The sequence below is a fragment of the Oncorhynchus nerka genome, linkage group LG7 (assembly GCF_034236695.1).
Source record: "Oncorhynchus nerka isolate Pitt River linkage group LG7, Oner_Uvic_2.0, whole genome shotgun sequence".
NCBI classification, from domain to species: Eukaryota; Metazoa; Chordata; class Actinopteri; order Salmoniformes; family Salmonidae; genus Oncorhynchus; species Oncorhynchus nerka.
Window position 1 is genome coordinate 38218093 of NC_088402.1, and position 19264 is coordinate 38237356.

The 19264-nt window shown below is 40.9% G+C and overlaps 1 protein-coding gene across 2 annotated transcripts in view; it reads right to left on the minus strand.

The window, feature by feature from the left end:
• Nucleotides 1–15955: 15955 nt before the first annotated feature.
• LOC115131584 (ectonucleotide pyrophosphatase/phosphodiesterase family member 2-like) overlaps nucleotides 15956–19264 on the minus strand; it is a 34485-nt gene continuing 31176 nt past the window's right edge. For both annotated transcript variants that reach the window (XM_029663400.2, XM_065020474.1), the window contains one exon: nucleotides 15956–17783. In XM_029663400.2, the coding sequence (XP_029519260.2) occupies nucleotides 17613–17783 (171 nt within the window). In that variant the 3' untranslated portion in view covers nucleotides 15956–17612. The remainder of the gene's footprint in view (nucleotides 17784–19264) is intronic.

Below are 19264 nucleotides of genomic sequence, written 5' to 3' on the forward strand. Positions count from 1 at the left end.
AAACAGTCAGGGAGTCAGGGATATAATCAAACAGCCAGGGAGTCAGGGATATAATCAAACAGTCAGGGAGTCAGGGATATAGTCAAACAGTCAGGGAGTCAGGGATATAATCAAACAGTCAGGGAGTCAGGGATATAGTCAAACAGTCAGGGAGTCAGGGATATAATCAAACAGTCAGGGAGTCAGGGATATAATCAAACAGTCAGGGAGTCGGGGATATAGTCAAACAGTCAGGGAGTCAGGGATATAATCAACAGTCAGGGAGTCAGGGATATAATCAAACAGTCAGGAGTCAGGAAGTCAGGGATATAATTAAACAGTCAGGGAGTCAGGGATATAATCAACAGTCAGGAAGTCAGGGAGTCAGGGATATAATCAAACAGTCAGGGAGTCAGGGATATAATCAAACAGTCAGGGAGTCAGGAAGTCAGGGATATAATCAAACAGTCAGGGATATAATCAAACAGTCAGGGAGTCAGGGATATAATCAAACAGTCAGGGACTCAGGGATATAATCAAACAGTCAGGGAGTCAGGGAGTCAGGGATATAATCAAACAGTCAGGGAGTCAGGGAGTCAGGGATATAATCAAACAGTCAGGGAGTCAGGGATATAATCAAACAGTCAGGGAGTCAGGGATATAATCAAACAGTCAGGGAGTCAGGGATATAATCAAACAGTCAGGGAGTCAGGGATATAATCAAACAGTCAGGGATATAATCAAACAGTCAGGAGTCAGGGATATAATCAAACAGTCAGGGAGTCAGGGATATAATCAAACAGTCAGGGAGTCAGGGATATAATCAAATAGTCAGGGAGTCAGGGATATAGTCAAACAGTCAGGGAGTCAGGAAGTCAGGGATATAATCAACAGTCAGGAGTCAGGAATATAATCAAACAGTCAGGGAGTCAGGGATATAATCAAATAGTCAGCGAGTCAGGGATATAATTAAACAGTCAGGGAGTCAGGGATATAGTCAAACAGTCAGGGAGTCAGGGATATAATCAACAGTCAGGGAGTCAGGGATATAATCAAACAGTCAGGGAGTCAGGAAGTCAGGGATATAATCAAACATTCAGGGATATAGTCAAACAGTCAGGAAGTCAGGGATATAATTAAACAGTCAGGGAGTCAGGGATATAGTCAAACAGTCAGGGAGTCAGGGATATAATTAAACAGTCAGGGAGTCAGGGATATGATTAAACAGTCAGGGAGTCAGGGATATAGTCAAACAGTCAGGGAGTCAGGAAGTCAGGGATATAATCAAACAGTCAGGGAGTCAGGGATATAGTCAAACAGTCAGGGAGTCAGGGATATAATCAACAGTCAGGGAGTCAGGGATATAATCAAACAGTCAGGGAGTCAGGGATATAGTCAAACAGTCAGGGAGTCAGGGATATAATCAAACAGTCAGGGAGTCAGGGATATAATCAAACAGTCAGGGAGTCAGGGATATAGTCAAACAGTCAGGGAGTCAGGGATATAATCAACAGTCAGGGAGTCAGGGATATAATCAAACAGTCAGGGAGTCAGGAAGTCAGGGATATAATTAAACAGTCAGGGAGTCAGGGATATAATCAACAGTCAGGAAGTCAGGGAGTCAGGAAGTCAGGGATATAATCAACAGTCAGGGAGTCAGGGATATAATCAAACAGTCAGGGAGTCAGGGATATAATCAAACAGTCAGGAAGTCAGGGATATAATCAAACAGTCAGGGATATAATCAAACAGTCAGGGAGTCAGGGATATAATCAAACAGTCAGGGAGTCAGGGAGTCAGGAATATAATCAAATTGTCAGGGAGTCAGGGATATAATCAAACAGTCAGGGAGTCAGGGATATAATCAAACAGTCAGGAAGTCAGAGATATAATCAAACAGTCAGGGATATAATCAAACAGTCAGGGAGTCAGGGATATAATCAAACAGTCAGGGAGTCAGGGATATAGTCAAACAGTCAGGGAGTCAGGAAGTCAGGGATATAATCAACAGTCAGGGAGTCAGGGATATAATCAAACAGTCAGGGAGTCAGGGATATAATCAAATAGTCAGCGAGTCAGGGATATAATTAAACAGTCAGGGAGTCAGGGATATAGTCAAACAGTCAGGGAGTCAGGGATATAATCAACAGTCAGGGAGTCAGGGATATAATCAAACAGTCAGGGAGTCAGGAAGTCAGGGATATAATCAAACATTCAGGGATATAGTCAAACAGTCAGGAAGTCAGGGATATAATTAAACAGTCAGGGAGTCAGGGATATAGTCAAACAGTCAGGGAGTCAGGGATATAATTAAACAGTCAGGGAGTCAGGGATATGATTAAACAGTCAGGGAGTCAGGGATATAGTCAAACAGTCAGGGAGTCAGGAAGTCAGGGATATAATCAAACAGTCAGGGAGTCAGGGATATAGTCAAACAGTCAGGGAGTCAGGGATATAATCAACAGTCAGGGAGTCAGGGATATAATCAAACAGTCAGGGAGTCAGGGATATAGTCAAACAGTCAGGGAGTCAGGGATATAATCAAACAGTCAGGGAGTCAGGGATATAATCAAACAGTCAGGGAGTCAGGGATATAGTCAAACAGTCAGGGAGTCAGGGATATAATCAACAGTCAGGGAGTCAGGGATATAATCAAACAGTCAGGGAGTCAGGAAGTCAGGGATATAATTAAACAGTCAGGGAGTCAGGGATATAATCAACAGTCAGGAAGTCAGGGAGTCAGGAAGTCAGGGATATAATCAACAGTCAGGGAGTCAGGGATATAATCAAACAGTCAGGGAGTCAGGGATATAATCAAACAGTCAGGAAGTCAGGGATATAATCAAACAGTCAGGGATATAATCAAACAGTCAGGGAGTCAGGGATATAATCAAACAGTCAGGGAGTCAGGGAGTCAGGGATATAATCAAATTGTCAGGGAGTCAGGGATATAATCAAACAGTCAGGGAGTCAGGGATATAATCAAACAGTCAGGAAGTCAGGGATATAATCAAACAGTCAGGGATATAATCAAACAGTCAGGGAGTCAGGGATATAATCAAACAGTCAGGGAGTCAGGGATATAGTCAAACAGTCAGGAAGTCAGGGATATAATCAACAGTCAGGGAGTCAGGGATATAATTAAACAGTCAGGGAGTCAGGGATATAGTCAAACAGTCAGGGAGTCAGGGATATAATCAAACAGTCAGGAAGTCAGGGATATAATCAAACAGTCAGGGAGTCAGGGATATAATCAAACAGTCAGGGAGTCAGGGAGTCAGGAATATAATCAAATTGTCAGGGAGTCAGGGATATAATCAAACAGTCAGGGAGTCAGGGATATAATCAAACAGTCAGGAAGTCAGGGATATAATCAAACAGTCAGGGATATAATCAAACAGTCAGGGAGTCAGGGATATAATCAAACAGTCAGGGAGTCAGGGATATAGTCAAACAGTCAGGGAGTCAGGAAGTCAGGGATATAATCAACAGTCAGGGAGTCAGGGATATAATCAAACAGTCAGGGAGTCAGGGATATAATTAAACAGTCAGGGAGTCAGGGATATAGTCAAACAGTCAGGGAGTCAGGGATATAATCAAACAGTCAGGGAGTCAGGGATATAATTAAACAGTCAGGGAGTCAGGGATATGATTAAACAGTCAGGGAGTCAGGGATATAGTCAAACAGTCAGGGAGTCAGGGATATAATCAAACAGCCAGGGAGTCAGGGATATAATCAAACAGTCAGGGAGTCAGGGATATAGTCAAACAGTCAGGGAGTCAGGGATATAATCAAACAGTCAGGGAGTCAGGGATATAGTCAAACAGTCAGGGAGTCAGGGATATAATCAAACAGTCAGGGAGTCAGGGATATAATCAAACAGTCAGGGAGTCGGGGATATAGTCAAACAGTCAGGGAGTCAGGGATATAATCAACAGTCAGGGAGTCAGGGATATAATCAAACAGTCAGGGAGTCAGGAAGTCAGGGATATAATTAAACAGTCAGGGAGTCAGGGATATAATCAACAGTCAGGAAGTCAGGGAGTCAGGGATATAATCAAACAGTCAGGGAGTCAGGGATATAATCAAACAGTCAGGGAGTCAGGAAGTCAGGGATATAATCAAACAGTCAGGGATATAATCAAACAGTCAGGGAGTCAGGGATATAATCAAACAGTCAGGGACTCAGGGATATAATCAAACAGTCAGGGAGTCAGGGAGTCAGGGATATAATCAAACAGTCAGGGAGTCAGGGAGTCAGGGATATAATCAAACAGTCAGGGAGTCAGGGATATAATCAAACAGTCAGGGAGTCAGGGATATAATCAAACAGTCAGGGAGTCAGGGATATAATCAAACAGTCAGGAGTCAGGGATATAATCAAACAGTCAGGGATATAATCAAACAGTCAGGGAGTCAGGGATATAATCAAACAGTCAGGGAGTCAGGGATATAATCAAACAGTCAGGGAGTCAGGGATATAATCAAATAGTCAGGGAGTCAGGGATATAGTCAAACAGTCAGGGAGTCAGGAAGTCAGGGATATAATCAACAGTCAGGGAGTCAGGAATATAATCAAACAGTCAGGGAGTCAGGGATATAATCAAATAGTCAGCGAGTCAGGGATATAATTAAACAGTCAGGGAGTCAGGGATATAGTCAAACAGTCAGGGAGTCAGGGATATAATCAACAGTCAGGGAGTCAGGGATATAATCAAACAGTCAGGGAGTCAGGAAGTCAGGGATATAATCAAACATTCAGGGATATAGTCAAACAGTCAGGAAGTCAGGGATATAATTAAACAGTCAGGGAGTCAGGGATATAGTCAAACAGTCAGGGAGTCAGGGATATAATTAAACAGTCAGGGAGTCAGGGATATGATTAAACAGTCAGGGAGTCAGGGATATAGTCAAACAGTCAGGGAGTCAGGAAGTCAGGGATATAATCAAACAGTCAGGGAGTCAGGGATATAGTCAAACAGTCAGGGAGTCAGGGATATAATCAACAGTCAGGGAGTCAGGGATATAATCAAACAGTCAGGGAGTCAGGGATATAGTCAAACAGTCAGGGAGTCAGGGATATAATCAAACAGTCAGGGAGTCAGGGATATAATCAAACAGTCAGGGAGTCAGGGATATAGTCAAACAGTCAGGGAGTCAGGGATATAATCAACAGTCAGGGAGTCAGGGATATAATCAAACAGTCAGGGAGTCAGGAAGTCAGGGATATAATTAAACAGTCAGGGAGTCAGGGATATAATCAACAGTCAGGAAGTCAGGGAGTCAGGAAGTCAGGGATATAATCAACAGTCAGGGAGTCAGGGATATAATCAAACAGTCAGGAGTCAGGGATATAATCAAACAGTCAGGAAGTCAGGGATATAATCAAACAGTCAGGGAGTCAGGGATATAATCAAACAGTCAGGGAGTCAGGAGTCAGGAATATAATCAAATTGTCAGGGAGTCAGGGATATAATCAAACAGTCAGGAGTCAGGGATATAATCAAACAGTCAGGAAGTCAGGGATATAATCAAACAGTCAGGGATATAATCAAACAGTCAGGGAGTCAGGGATATAATCAAACAGTCAGGAGTCAGGGATATAGTCAAACAGTCAGGGAGTCAGGAAGTCAGGGATATAATCAACAGTCAGGGAGTCAGGGATATAATCAAACAGTCAGGGAGTCAGGGATATAATTAAACAGTCAGGGAGTCAGGGATATAGTCAAACAGTCAGGGAGTCAGGGATATAATCAAACAGTCAGGGAGTCAGGGATATAATTAAACAGTCAGGGAGTCAGGGATATGATTAAACAGTCAGGGAGTCAGGGATATAGTCAAACAGTCAGGGAGTCAGGGATATAATCAAACAGTCAGGAAGTCAGGGATATAATCAAACAGTCAGGGAGTCAGGGATATAATCAAACAGTCAGGGAGTCAGGGATATAATCAAACAGTCAGGGAGTCAGGGATATAGTCAAACAGTCAGGGAGTCAGGGATATAATCAAACAGTCAGGGAGTCAGGGATATAATCAAACAGTCAGGGAGTCGGGGATATAGTCAAACAGTCAGGGAGTCAGGGATATAATCAACAGTCAGGGAGTCAGGGATATAATCAAACAGTCAGGGAGTCAGGAAGTCAGGGATATAATTAAACAGTCAGGGAGTCAGGGATATAATCAACAGTCAGGAAGTCAGGGAGTCAGGGATATAATCAAACAGTCAGGGAGTCAGGGATATAATCAAACAGTCAGGGAGTCAGGAAGTCAGGGATATAATCAAACAGTCAGGGATATAATCAAACAGTCAGGGAGTCAGGGATATAATCAAACAGTCAGGACTCAGGGATATAATCAAACAGTCAGGGAGTCAGGAGTCAGGATATAATCAAACAGTCAGGGAGTCAGGGAGTCAGGGATATAATCAAACAGTCAGGGAGTCAGGGATATAATCAAACAGTCAGGGAGTCAGGGATATAATCAAACAGTCAGGGAGTCAGGGATATAATCAAACAGTCAGGGAGTCAGGGATATAATCAAACAGTCAGGGATATAATCAAACAGTCAGGGAGTCAGGGATATAATCAAACAGTCAGGGAGTCAGGGATATAATCAAACAGTCAGGGAGTCAGGGATATAATCAAATAGTCAGGGAGTCAGGGATATAGTCAAACAGTCAGGGAGTCAGGAAGTCAGGGATATAATCAACAGTCAGGGAGTCAGGAATATAATCAAACAGTCAGGGAGTCAGGGATATAATCAAATAGTCAGCGAGTCAGGGATATAATTAAACAGTCAGGGAGTCAGGGATATAGTCAAACAGTCAGGGAGTCAGGGATATAATCAACAGTCAGGGAGTCAGGGATATAATCAAACAGTCAGGGAGTCAGGAAGTCAGGGATATAATCAAACATTCAGGGATATAGTCAAACAGTCAGGAAGTCAGGGATATAATTAAACAGTCAGGGAGTCAGGGATATAGTCAAACAGTCAGGGAGTCAGGGATATAATTAAACAGTCAGGGAGTCAGGGATATGATTAAACAGTCAGGAGTCAGGGATATAGTCAAACAGTCAGGGAGTCAGGAAGTCAGGGATATAATCAAACAGTCAGGGAGTCAGGGATATAGTCAAACAGTCAGGGAGTCAGGGATATAATCAACAGTCAGGGAGTCAGGGATATAATCAAACAGTCAGGGAGTCAGGGATATAGTCAAACAGTCAGGGAGTCAGGGATATAATCAAACAGTCAGGAGTCAGGGATATAATCAAACAGTCAGGGAGTCAGGGATATAATCAAACAGTCAGGGAGTCAGGGATATAATCAACAGTCAGGAGTCAGGGATATAATCAAACAGTCAGGAGTCAGGAAGTCAGGGATATAATTAAACAGTCAGGGAGTCAGGGATATAATCAAAGTCAGGAAGTCAGGAGTCAGGAAGTCAGGGATATAATCAACAGTCAGTCAGGGATATAATCAAACAGTCAGGGAGTCAGGGATATAATCAAACAGTCAGGAGTCAGGGATATAATCAAACAGTCAGGGATATAATCAAACAGTCAGGGAGTCAGGGATATAATCAAACAGTCAGGGAGTCAGGGAGTCAGGAATATAATCAAATTGTCAGGGAGTCAGGGATATAATCAAACAGTCAGGGAGTCAGGGATATAATCAAACAGTCAGGAAGTCAGTCAAACAGGGGATATAATCAAACAGTCAGGGAGTCAGGGATATAATCAAACAGTCAGGGAGTCAGGGATATAATCAAACAGTCAGGGAGTCAGGAAGTCAGGGATATAATCAACAGTCAGGGAGTCAGGGATATAATCAAACAGTCAGGGAGTCAGGGATATAATTAAACAGTCAGGGAGTCAGGGATATAGTCAAACAGTCAGGGAGTCAGGGATATAATCAAACAGTCAGGAAGTCAGGGATATAATCAAACAGTCAGGGAGTCAGGGATATAATCAAACAGTCAGGGAGTCAGGGATATAATCAAACAGTCAAGTCACAACAGTCAGGGAGTCAGGGATATAATCAAACAGTCAGGAGTCAGGAAGTCAGGGATATAATCAAACAGTCAGGGAGTCAGTCAGGGATATAATCAAACAGTCAGGGAGTCAGGGATATAATCAAACAGTCAGTCAGGGATATAATCAAATAGTCAGGGAGTCAGGGATATAGTCAAACAGTCAGGGAGTCAGGAAGTCAGGGATATAATCAACAGTCAGGGAGTCAGGGATATAATCAAACAGTCAGGGAGTCAGGGATATAATCAAATAGTCAGCGAGTCAGGGATATAATTAAACAGTCAGGGAGTCAGGGATATAGTCAAACAGTCAGGGAGTCAGGGATATAATCAAAGTCAGGAGTCAGGGATATAATCAAACAGTCAGGGATATAATCAAACAGTCAGGAGTCAGGGATATAATTAAACAGTCAGGGAGTCAGGGATATAGTCAAACAGTCAGGGATATAATCAAACAGTCAGGGTCAGGGATATAATCAAACAGTCAGGGAGTCAGGGATATAATCAAACAGTCAGGGAGTCAGGGATATAATCAAACAGTCAGGGAGTCAGGGATATAATCAGGGATATAATCAAACAGTCAGGAAGTCAGGGATATAATCAAACAGTCAGGGAGTCAGGGATATAATCAAACAGTCAGGGAGTCAGGGATATAATCAAATAGTCAGGGAGTCAGGGATATAGTCAAACAGTCAGGGAGTCAGGAAGTCAGGGATATAATCAACAGTCAGGGAGTCAGGGATATAATCAAACAGTCAGGGAGTCAGGGATATAATCAAATAGTCAGGATATAATTAAACAGTCAGGGAGTCAGGGATATAATCAAACAGTCAGGGAGTCAGGGATATAATCAACAGTCAGGGTCAGGGATATAATCAAACAGTCAGGAAGTCAGGGATATAATCAAACAGTCAGGGATATAATCAAACAGTCAGGGAGTCAGGGATATAATCAAACAGTCAGGGAGTCAGGGATATAGTCAAACAGTCAGTCAGGAAGTCAGGGATATAATCAACAGTCAGGGAGTCAGGGATATAATCAAACAGTCAGGGAGTCAGGGATATAATTAAACAGTCAGGGAGTCAGGGATATATCAAACAGTCAGGGAGTCAGGGATATAATCAAACAGTCAGGATATATAATCAAACAGTCAGGGAGTCAGGGATATAATCAAACAGTCAGGGAGTCAGGGATATAATCAAACAGTCAGGGAGTCAGGGATATAATCAACAGTCAGGGAGTCAGGGATATAATCAAACAGTCAGGGAGTCAGGAAGTCAGGGATATAATCAAACAGTCAGGGAGTCAGGAAGTCAGGGATATAATCAAACAGTCAGGGAGTCAGGGATATAATCAAACAGTCAGGGAGTCAGGGATATAATCAAATAGTCAGGGAGTCAGGGATATAGTCAAACAGTCAGGGAGTCAGGAAGTCAGGGATATAATCAACAGTCAGGGAGTCAGGGATATAATCAAACAGTCAGGGAGTCAGGGATATAATCAAATAGTCAGCGAGTCAGGGATATAATTAAACAGTCAGGGAGTCAGGGATATAGTCAAACAGTCAGGGAGTCAGGGATATAATCAACAGTCAGGGAGTCAGGGATATAATCAAACAGTCAGGGATATAGTCAAACAGTCAGGAAGTCAGGGATATAATTAAACAGTCAGGGAGTCAGGGATATAGTCAAACAGTCAGGGATATAATTAAACAGTCAGGGAGTCAGGGATATAGTCAAACAGTCAGGGAGTCAGGGATATAATTAAACAGTCAGGGAGTCAGGGATATAATTAAACAGTCAGGGAGTCAGGGATATAGTCAAACAGTCAGGAAGTCAGGGATATAATCAAACAGTCAGGGAGTCAGGAAGTCAGGGATATAATCAAACAGTCAGGGAGTCAGGGATATAATCAAACAGTCAGGGAGTCAGGGATATAATCAAATAGTCAGGGAGTCAGGGATATAGTCAAACAGTCAGGGAGTCAGGAAGTCAGGGATATAATCAACAGTCAGGGAGTCAGGGATATAATCAAACAGTCAGGGAGTCAGGGATATAATCAAATAGTCAGCGAGTCAGGGATATAATTAAACAGTCAGGGAGTCAGGGATATAGTCAAACAGTCAGGGAGTCAGGGATATAATCAACAGTCAGGGAGTCAGGGATATAATCAAACAGTCAGGGATATAGTCAAACAGTCAGGAAGTCAGGGATATAATTAAACAGTCAGGGAGTCAGGGATATAGTCAAACAGTCAGGGAGTCAGGGATATAATTAAACAGTCAGGGAGTCAGGGATATAATTAAACAGTCAGGGAGTCAGGAAGTCAGGGATATAATCAAACAGTCAGGGAGTCAGGGATATAGTCAAACAGTCAGGGAGTCAGGGATATAATCAACAGTCAGGGAGTCAGGGATATAATCAAACAGTCAGGGAGTCAGGAAGTCAGGGATATAATCAAACAGTCAGGGATATAGTCAAACAGTCAGGAAGTCAGGGATATAATTAAACAGTCAGGGAGTCAGGGATATAATCAACAGTCAGGAAGTCAGGGAGTCAGGAAGTCAGGGATATAATCAACAGTCAGGGAGTCAGGGATATAATCAAACAGTCAGGGAGTCAGGGATATAATCAAACAGTCAGGGAGTCAGGAAGTCAGGGATATAATCAAACAGTCAGGGATATAATCAAACAGTCAGGGAGTCAGGGATATAATCAAACAGTCAGGGAGTCAGGGATATAATCAAACAGTCAGGGAGTCAGGAAGTCAGGGATATAATCAAACAGTCAGGGATATAATCAAACAGTCAGGGAGTCAGGGATATAATCAAACAGTCAGGGAATCAGGGATATAATCAAACAGTCAGGGATATAATCAAACAGTCAGGGAGTCAGGGATATAATCAAACAGTCAGGGAGTCAGGGATATAATCAAACAGTCAGGGAGTCAGGGATATAATCAAATAGTCAGGGAGTCAGGGATATAGTCAAACAGTCAGGAAGTCAGGAAGTCAGGGATATAATCAACAGTCAGGGAGTCAGGGATATAATCAAACAGTCAGGGAGTCAGGGATATAATCAAATAGTCAGCGAGTCAGGGATATAATTAAACAGTCAGGGAGTCAGGGATATAGTCAAACAGTCAGGAAGTCAGGGATATAGTCAAACAGTCAGGGAGTCAGGGATATAATCAACAGTCAGGGAGTCAGGGATATAATCAAACAGTCAGGGATATAGTCAAACAGTCAGGAAGTCAGGGATATAATTAAACAGTCAGGGAGTCAGGGATATAGTCAAACAGTCAGGGAGTCAGGGATATAATTAAACAGTCAGGGAGTCAGGGATATAATTAAACAGTCAGGGAGTCAGGGATATAGTCAAACAGTCAGGAAGTCAGGGATATAATCAAACAGTCAGGGAGTCAGGAAGTCAGGGATATAATCAAACAGTCAGGGAGTCAGGGATATAGTCAAACAGTCAGGGAGTCAGGGATATAATCAACAGTCAGGGAGTCAGGGATATAATCAAACAGTCAGGGAGTCAGGAAGTCAGGGATATAATCAAACAGTCAGGGATATAGTCAAACAGTCAGGAAGTCAGGGATATAATTAAACAGTCAGGGAGTCAGGGATATAATCAACAGTCAGGAAGTCAGGGATATAATCAAATAGTCAGGGATATAATCAAACAGTCAGGGATATAATCAAACAGTCAGGAAGTCAGGGATATAATCAAACAGTCAGGGATATAGTCAAACAGTCAGGAAGTCAGGGATATAATCAAACAGTCAGGGATATAGTCAAACAGTCAGGAAGTCAGGGATATAATCAAACAGTCAGGGATATAATCAAACAGTCAGGGATATAGTCAAACAGTCAGGGATATAATCAAATAGTCAGGGAGTCAGGGATATAATCAAACAGTCAGGAAGTCAGGGATATAATCAAATAGTCAGGGAGTCAGGGATATAATCAAATAGTCAGGGAGTCAGGGATATAATCAAACAGTCAGGAAGTCAGGGATATAATCAAATAGTCAGGGAGTCAGGGATATAATCAAACAGTCAGGGATATAGTCAAACAGTCAGGGATATAATCAAACAGTCAGGGAGTCAGGAAGTCAGGGATATAGTCAAACAGTCAGGAAGTCAGGGATATAATCAAATAGTCAGGGAGTCAGGGATATAATCAAACAGTCAGGAAGTCAGGGATATAATCAAATAGTCAGGGAGTCAGGGATATAATCAAATAGTCAGGGAGTCAGGGATATAATCAAATAGTCAGGGAGTCAGGGATATAGTCAAACAGTCAGGGAGTCAGGGAGTCAGGAATATAATCAACAGTCAGGGAGTCAGGGATATAATCAAACAGGGAGTCAGGGATATAATCAACAGTCAGGGAGTCAGGGATATAATCAAACAGTCAGGGAGTCAGGGATATAGTCAAACAGTCAGGGAGTCAGGAAGTCAGGAATATAATCAACAGTCAGGGAGTCAGGGATATAATCAAACAGGGAGTCAGGGATATAATCAACAGTCAGGGAGTCAGGGATATAATCAAACAGGGAGTCAGGGATATAATCAACAGTCAGGGAGTCAGGGATATAATCAAACAGGGAGTCAGGGATATAATCAACAGTCAGGGAGTCAGGGATATAATCAAACAGGGAGTCAGGGATATAATCAACAGTCAGGGAGTCAGGGATATAATCAAACAGGGAGTCAGGGATATAATCAACAGTCAGGGAGTCAGGGATATAATCAAACAGGGAGTCAGGGATATAATCGGATGAGGAGATAGTGGAGGAAGGAGTGAGTTTTAAAGGACACATCCATGTCACAGAAATACCACTAAGAAAAAATAGCACTCAGACACAGTGAACTGAAAAAGACAAAGAGAATATGTAGTATATCAGGTTTTGTTATCACTACTGGATTAGGCTACTGTTTCCATTATGCTTTGAAAGAAAAAAGTTAATTCAGTCTTTACACTTATCTAACATACAGAGACTCAAAGTTTTCTTTAAGTTCAAAAGTCAGTGGTTATGAACTATTTATAGGCTCTTATACTTTAATACCCATCATTGTATTATTATCTTTCTCAGATCTTATATAGTCATGCTGTTATAGGGACAATCAGTAGTTGCTACATGTACTTTTTTTAAAGTATAAATGCAGGATATGTACCTATTGATTCTGAAAGAATGTAACTTACATTATAAATGCCTCATGCACTGAGTTCAACTGTTGTACCCCATCATAACCCAAAATATAAGCTTGTTTTGCGCCAATGTTTGTAAACAAAACAAACAATGTAGCTTCAAAACATCATTAAAACTATCATTCATATCAGGTGAGATCTGGACAGGTTCCCAAAGCTGTCAATTGATATCTTGCATTTTTACCAGGGCAGAAACATGAGGTCCTCTCTTCTGACAATAAGTTACTTCCTCTCTCTCACGGCCTTCCAGAGTTCACTGTTGTGGTGATTCCTCTGATAATGTGTGTGTAGCAGTACCCTGTGTAGGCTGTGAACTGGACAGCTCTCAAGTACAGTATGGAGATAAGCAAGGAGTTGCAGAGAAGGAAAACTATTGTCGTAAGTGCATCCAACATCCAGTTTCTTTTGAATGTTTCACTAATGGAAATGGCGTATAATGAGATATGGGTAACACTAAACTTAAAGCCTGCAGGAGATATTTATCATGATGCAGTCATAATGTATTGTAAGACTTACAGTTGAATTCGGGAGTTTACATACACTTAGGTTAGAGTCATCAAAACTCGTTTTTCAACCACTCCACAAATTCTTGTCAAAAAAACGATTGTTTTGGCAAGTCAGTTAGGACATCTACTTTGTGCATTACACAAGTAATTGTTCCAACAATTGTTTACAGACAGATTATTTCACTTATAATTCACTGTATCACAATTCCAGTGGGTCAGAAGTTTACATACACTAAGTTGACTGTGCCGTTAAACAGCTTGGAAAATTCCAGAAAATTATGTCATGGTTTTAGAAGCTTCTGATAGGCTAGTTGACATCATTTGAGTCAATTGGAGGTGTACCTGTGGATGTATTTGACATCATGGGAAAATCTAATCAAATCAGCCAAGACCTAGAAAAAAAAAGTGTAGACCTCCACAAGTCTGGTTCATCCTTGGGAGCAATTTCCAAATACCTGAAGGTACCACGTTCATCTGTACAAACAATAGTACGCAAGTATAAAAACCTATTGTGGGAAGCTTGTGGAAGGCTACCCAAAACGTTTGACCCAAGTTAAACAATTTAAAGGCAATGCTACCAAATACTAATTGAGTGTATGTAAACTTCTGACCCACTGGGAATGTGATGAAAGAAATAAAATCTGAAATTAATCATCCTCTCTACTATTATTCTGACATTTCACAATCTTAAAATAAAGTGGTGATCCTAACTGACCTCAGACAGGGAATTTTTACTAGGATTGAATGTCAGGAATTGTGAAAAAATGAGTTTAAATGTATTTGGCTAAGGTTTATGTAAACTTCCAACTTGAACTGTATGTCTTATGATCATCTCATAGTAATCCTAACTATACTGAACAAAAATATAAACACAACATGTAACGTGTTGGTCCCATATTTCATGATCTGAAATAAAAGATCCCAGAAATGTCACATAGAGTGGGGCAAAAAAGTATTTAGTCAGCCACCAATTGTGCAAGTTCTCCCACTTAATTAAAAAGATGAGAGAGGCCTGTAATTTTCATCATAGGTACACTTCAACTATTGCAGACAAAATGAGAAAAAAAATCCAGAAAATCACATTGTAGGATTTTTAATGAATTTATTTGCAAATGATGGTGGAAAATAAGTATCTGGCCAATGACAAAAGTTTCTCAATACTTTGTTATATCCCCTTTGTTGGCAATGACAGAGGTCAAACGTTTTCTGTAAGTATTCAGAAGGTTTTCACACACTGTTGCTGGTATTTTGGCCCATTCCTCCATGCAGATCTCCTCTAGAGCAGTGATGTTTTGGGGCTGTTGCTGGGCAACACGTACTTTCAACTCCTAGGCCACTCCAGGACCTTGAAATGCTTCTTACGGAGACACTCCTTCGTTTCCCGGGCGGTGTGTTTGGGATCATTGTCATGCTGGAAGACCCAGCCACGTTTCATCTTCAATGCCCTTGCTGATGGTAGGCTTTGTTACTTTGGTCCCAGCCCTCTGCAGGTCATTCACTAGGTCCCCCAGTGTGGTTCTGGGATTTTCCTCACCGTTCTTGTGATCATTTGTGACCCCACGGGGTGAGATCTTGCGTGGAGCCCTAGATCGAGGGAGATTATCAGTGGTCTTGTATGTCTTCCATTTCCTAATAATTGCTCCCACAGTTGATTTCTTCAAACCAAGCTGCTTACCTATTGCAGATTCAGTCTTCCCAGCCTGGTACAGGTCTACAATTTTGTTTCTGGTGTCCTTTGACAGCTCTTTGGTCTTGGCCATAGTGGAGTTTGGAGTGTGACTGTTTGAGGTTGTGGACAGGTGTCTTTTATACTGATAACAAGTTATTTGAAGGAAATCAAGACTTCCACTGAAGGAGGGAACGGCGCTTCGTACATTATCTGGACTTTGCAAAGCCAGTCATCTAAATCTGAAATAACAACCTCCCAGATTTTAGTGGGTAGCTTGCACAATCATCTCTCATGGATAAACAGCCAATTATAAACAGCCCTGAATACTAATTACATTGGTAACCAGTTTATAATAGCAATAAAGCACGAGAGGGTGTGGTATATTAGCCATATACCACACCCCCACGGTTCAAATATTGACTAGATGGTGCTCTCAAATGTCTCTATACATAACATAAGTTCTGAACTATTTTTGGCGTGCCAGGCTTCCTACTGTATAACCAGTTATTTTAATTTCATGGTTATTGAAACAAAAATTACTCAAATGCTCATCTGCAACATTATAAGAATTTATTCTGATCAGAACCTTGCCACATGTTAATAATACACCATTTAGAAGGCAAAAACATAACCAGATACCATCAACATAACATCTGAGGCCATCAATGGAGGTTGTATTAAGTGACATGAAAATGTTTGTTAATTGTGCTGAATCTGTAGGACTTTCAATGAGTTAAGTGTTCTGCAAGCAGGGCCGTTATCAGTAGTAGATTTAGTACAGTACGCTCAAAGCCAAACAGCCAAACACAGCACTTGACTCCACTGTCATAAGCATCATATACCAGTTGCTAAAGTTACGTTATAACACAGTTATAAGAGCACTTTTAACACCCATAATACCAATGCACACCACTAGCCTGTTAGCTAACCTGAACAACACTATGTCACCAATAAAGTATTACAGAAAATTGTCATTGGTGTCTCGACTGTTTTTAACATTTGCTATGTCATCCTTATGTAAACCTTATGTAAGTGTAGGAGGTGGCAATAAAGTCTTCACACCAATTACAAAGACACGTCAGGCTATAGTAGATCATCACTCTGCAGTATTAATAGATATAACCAGTGGTGTAAAGTACTTAAGTAAAAATACTTCAAATTACTACTTAAGTAGTTTTTTGGGGTACCTGTGCTTTAATTCACTATAAATATTTTTGACAACTTTTACTCTTACTTCACTACAATCCTAAAGAAAATAATGTACTTTTTTACTCCATATATTTTCCCTGACACCCAAAAGTACTGGTTGCATTTTGAATACTTAGCAGGACAGGAAAATGGTCAAATTCACACACTTATCAAGAGAACGTCCCTGGTCATCCCTACTGCCTCTGATCTGGCGTACTCACTAATCATACATGCTTCATTTGTAAATGATGTCTGAGTGTTGGTGTACCCCTAGCTCTCCGTAAATTTTAAAAACAAGAAAATGGTGCCATCTGGTTTGCTTAATATAAAGAATTTGAAATGATTTATACTTTTACTTTTGATACTTAAGTATATTCTAACAATTACATTGATACTTAGGTATATTTAAAACCAAATACATTTAGACTTTTACTCAAGTAGTATTTCTCTAGGGGACTTTCAATTTTCTATTAAAGATAACTTTACTTTTACTCAAGTATGACAATTGGGTACTTTTTCCACCACTGGATATGACATCATCTTCCTGCAACCAAAAGCTTCCATTAACCTAATCCAACCCATTCCTCCACTTCCCCAAACAAACACTTAATTCACAACACAACACTTTCTCTCAAACCATACACAACAAAAGTCTAACTCCACTCCTATTTCGAACACAAGAGCTCTCTGGATTAGTGTGACGAAGTGGCAGCATTATTATCCTCTACATAATAAATATGACAAATACTATAAAAAATATACACCTAAGGATCAGACATGTACTGGGGAGAGAGAAAGAGAAAGACCCCACTGGGCACACACGGTTTGAATCAAAGTTGTTTTTCACGTCATTTCAATGAAATTACATTGAACCAACGTGTAATAGACGTTGAATTTACATCTGTGCCCAGTGGGACAAAGAGGGGCGAGACAAAGAGTGGAAGTGAAACACAGTATGAAATTTGAGAAGAAAGAGAAAACGATACAGAGATACAGTGAGAGTGAGTTTGTGTGTGTCTGTTTTAGGTGTCACTCTCGAAGGTGTGCAGGTAGGTCTTGAGGGAGAGGGTCTGGGTGTAGTTCAGGGTGGTGGAGCGGTACATGTCCAGCCCTGTGAGGATCTCCACGTCTCTGACCCGCGCTGTGTGCAGCTTCAGCAGCTCCTCCACCCACTGCGACTCGTCTTCTGAGCTCTGCAGGACCACCACAAGACGAGATGAACATATTTTGTATGTGTGTTACATATAAATCGTATGTCATTTGGGCATTATCAGCTGGCTCATTCAAACTCTGTATTATTTATAGAAAGCATTTCAAAAGACTACACACAGCGTTACAAGGTCATCAATATTGATAGATCGGAAATTACAATGACGTTACCAGAAAAAAACAGAGTTGCATTGATAGGAAACCCACTATATGACTGTCACAAGTAGGGCTGTTGCAGTGACGGTATTATCACCACACCGGCGGGTTACGAGTCATGAAGGCAGTCAAATTCCACATGACCGTTTAGTCATGGTATTTAGTCTTCTCCAAGCTCTGATGCTGCTGCTGGTCATTAGTAGCCTACTAAACTTGCTAACTGTCTGGTACTCAGCACTCTATTGTCCCTGTAATCACTCTGACATCAATGCAAATGTATTCGAAAATTTAATCAAACACTTCATGGGAGCCCATGAGCTCATGTTGTGCAACTTTTCTATAGGCTATACAATTGCGGGAGAAAACAGAGTGATGGCCGCAAAATAAAAGAGGAGGATCTCATCAGCATTCTATAGGCTAGGCCTACTCTATTTATTTCTCAACTTTCCTAATATTAAGCATATTACTTATATTTACAACAGGAGTATAGCCTACCTGATTGCCATGAAAATAAACCACAGGGAAAAGCGTCCTTTTTACTATTTAAGTGCATATTTTAAATAAAAGATTTGCCGCTGCCCCTGTTTTGATACAGGTGCAAGATAATGGTCCATTCTAAATCAATACAAATGTCACACATATTATTTAGTATATGTAAAGACAGGATTAAATCAAGAATAGTCTGATTGGTGACAATATTAGCCTATCACTTGTGAATTATATATTATCACTTGTGAATGATGCCCAGCATAAGAAACAATGGCCTTTTTTGAAAACTTTTTTCCTATCATAGTGGTAGTCTACACCTCATGTAGCCCAGCCCATAGGCCTATATAAGATTAGTAGCACAACTAAAGTGGCCAAATAACTTCTTAAAATTAAGCACATGAATCCGCTTTACAAGGGGTGTAGAGCCTAACTGGCATATATAAGCAGTACGTGAGTTTCAAGTTTGGAGAAGATACATTTGACCATAAAAACCTTTATAATTAAAGCATTACATGCATATTTTCATTTGCAGTCACTTTTGATAATGGTGTTTTCCGCTAATGGAACATTCACGCTTACAGCCTACTACCATGTGCACATTGCTGCGCTTATGTGAAAAAAATAGCCTAACAGTTTACTAATATTTTACGCTACACTTTCTGATCTGTTGCTTCAACCACATTGCATAAAAAAAGTGTTTTGATGCTAGTGGTTCTATTGATTTGGGATCTATCCCATTCCATAACTGTCCCAGACTATGTTTGGAACATTCATTTCTCACACAGAATAGAATAGGTTGACTTTTGTACTAGGGGGCATA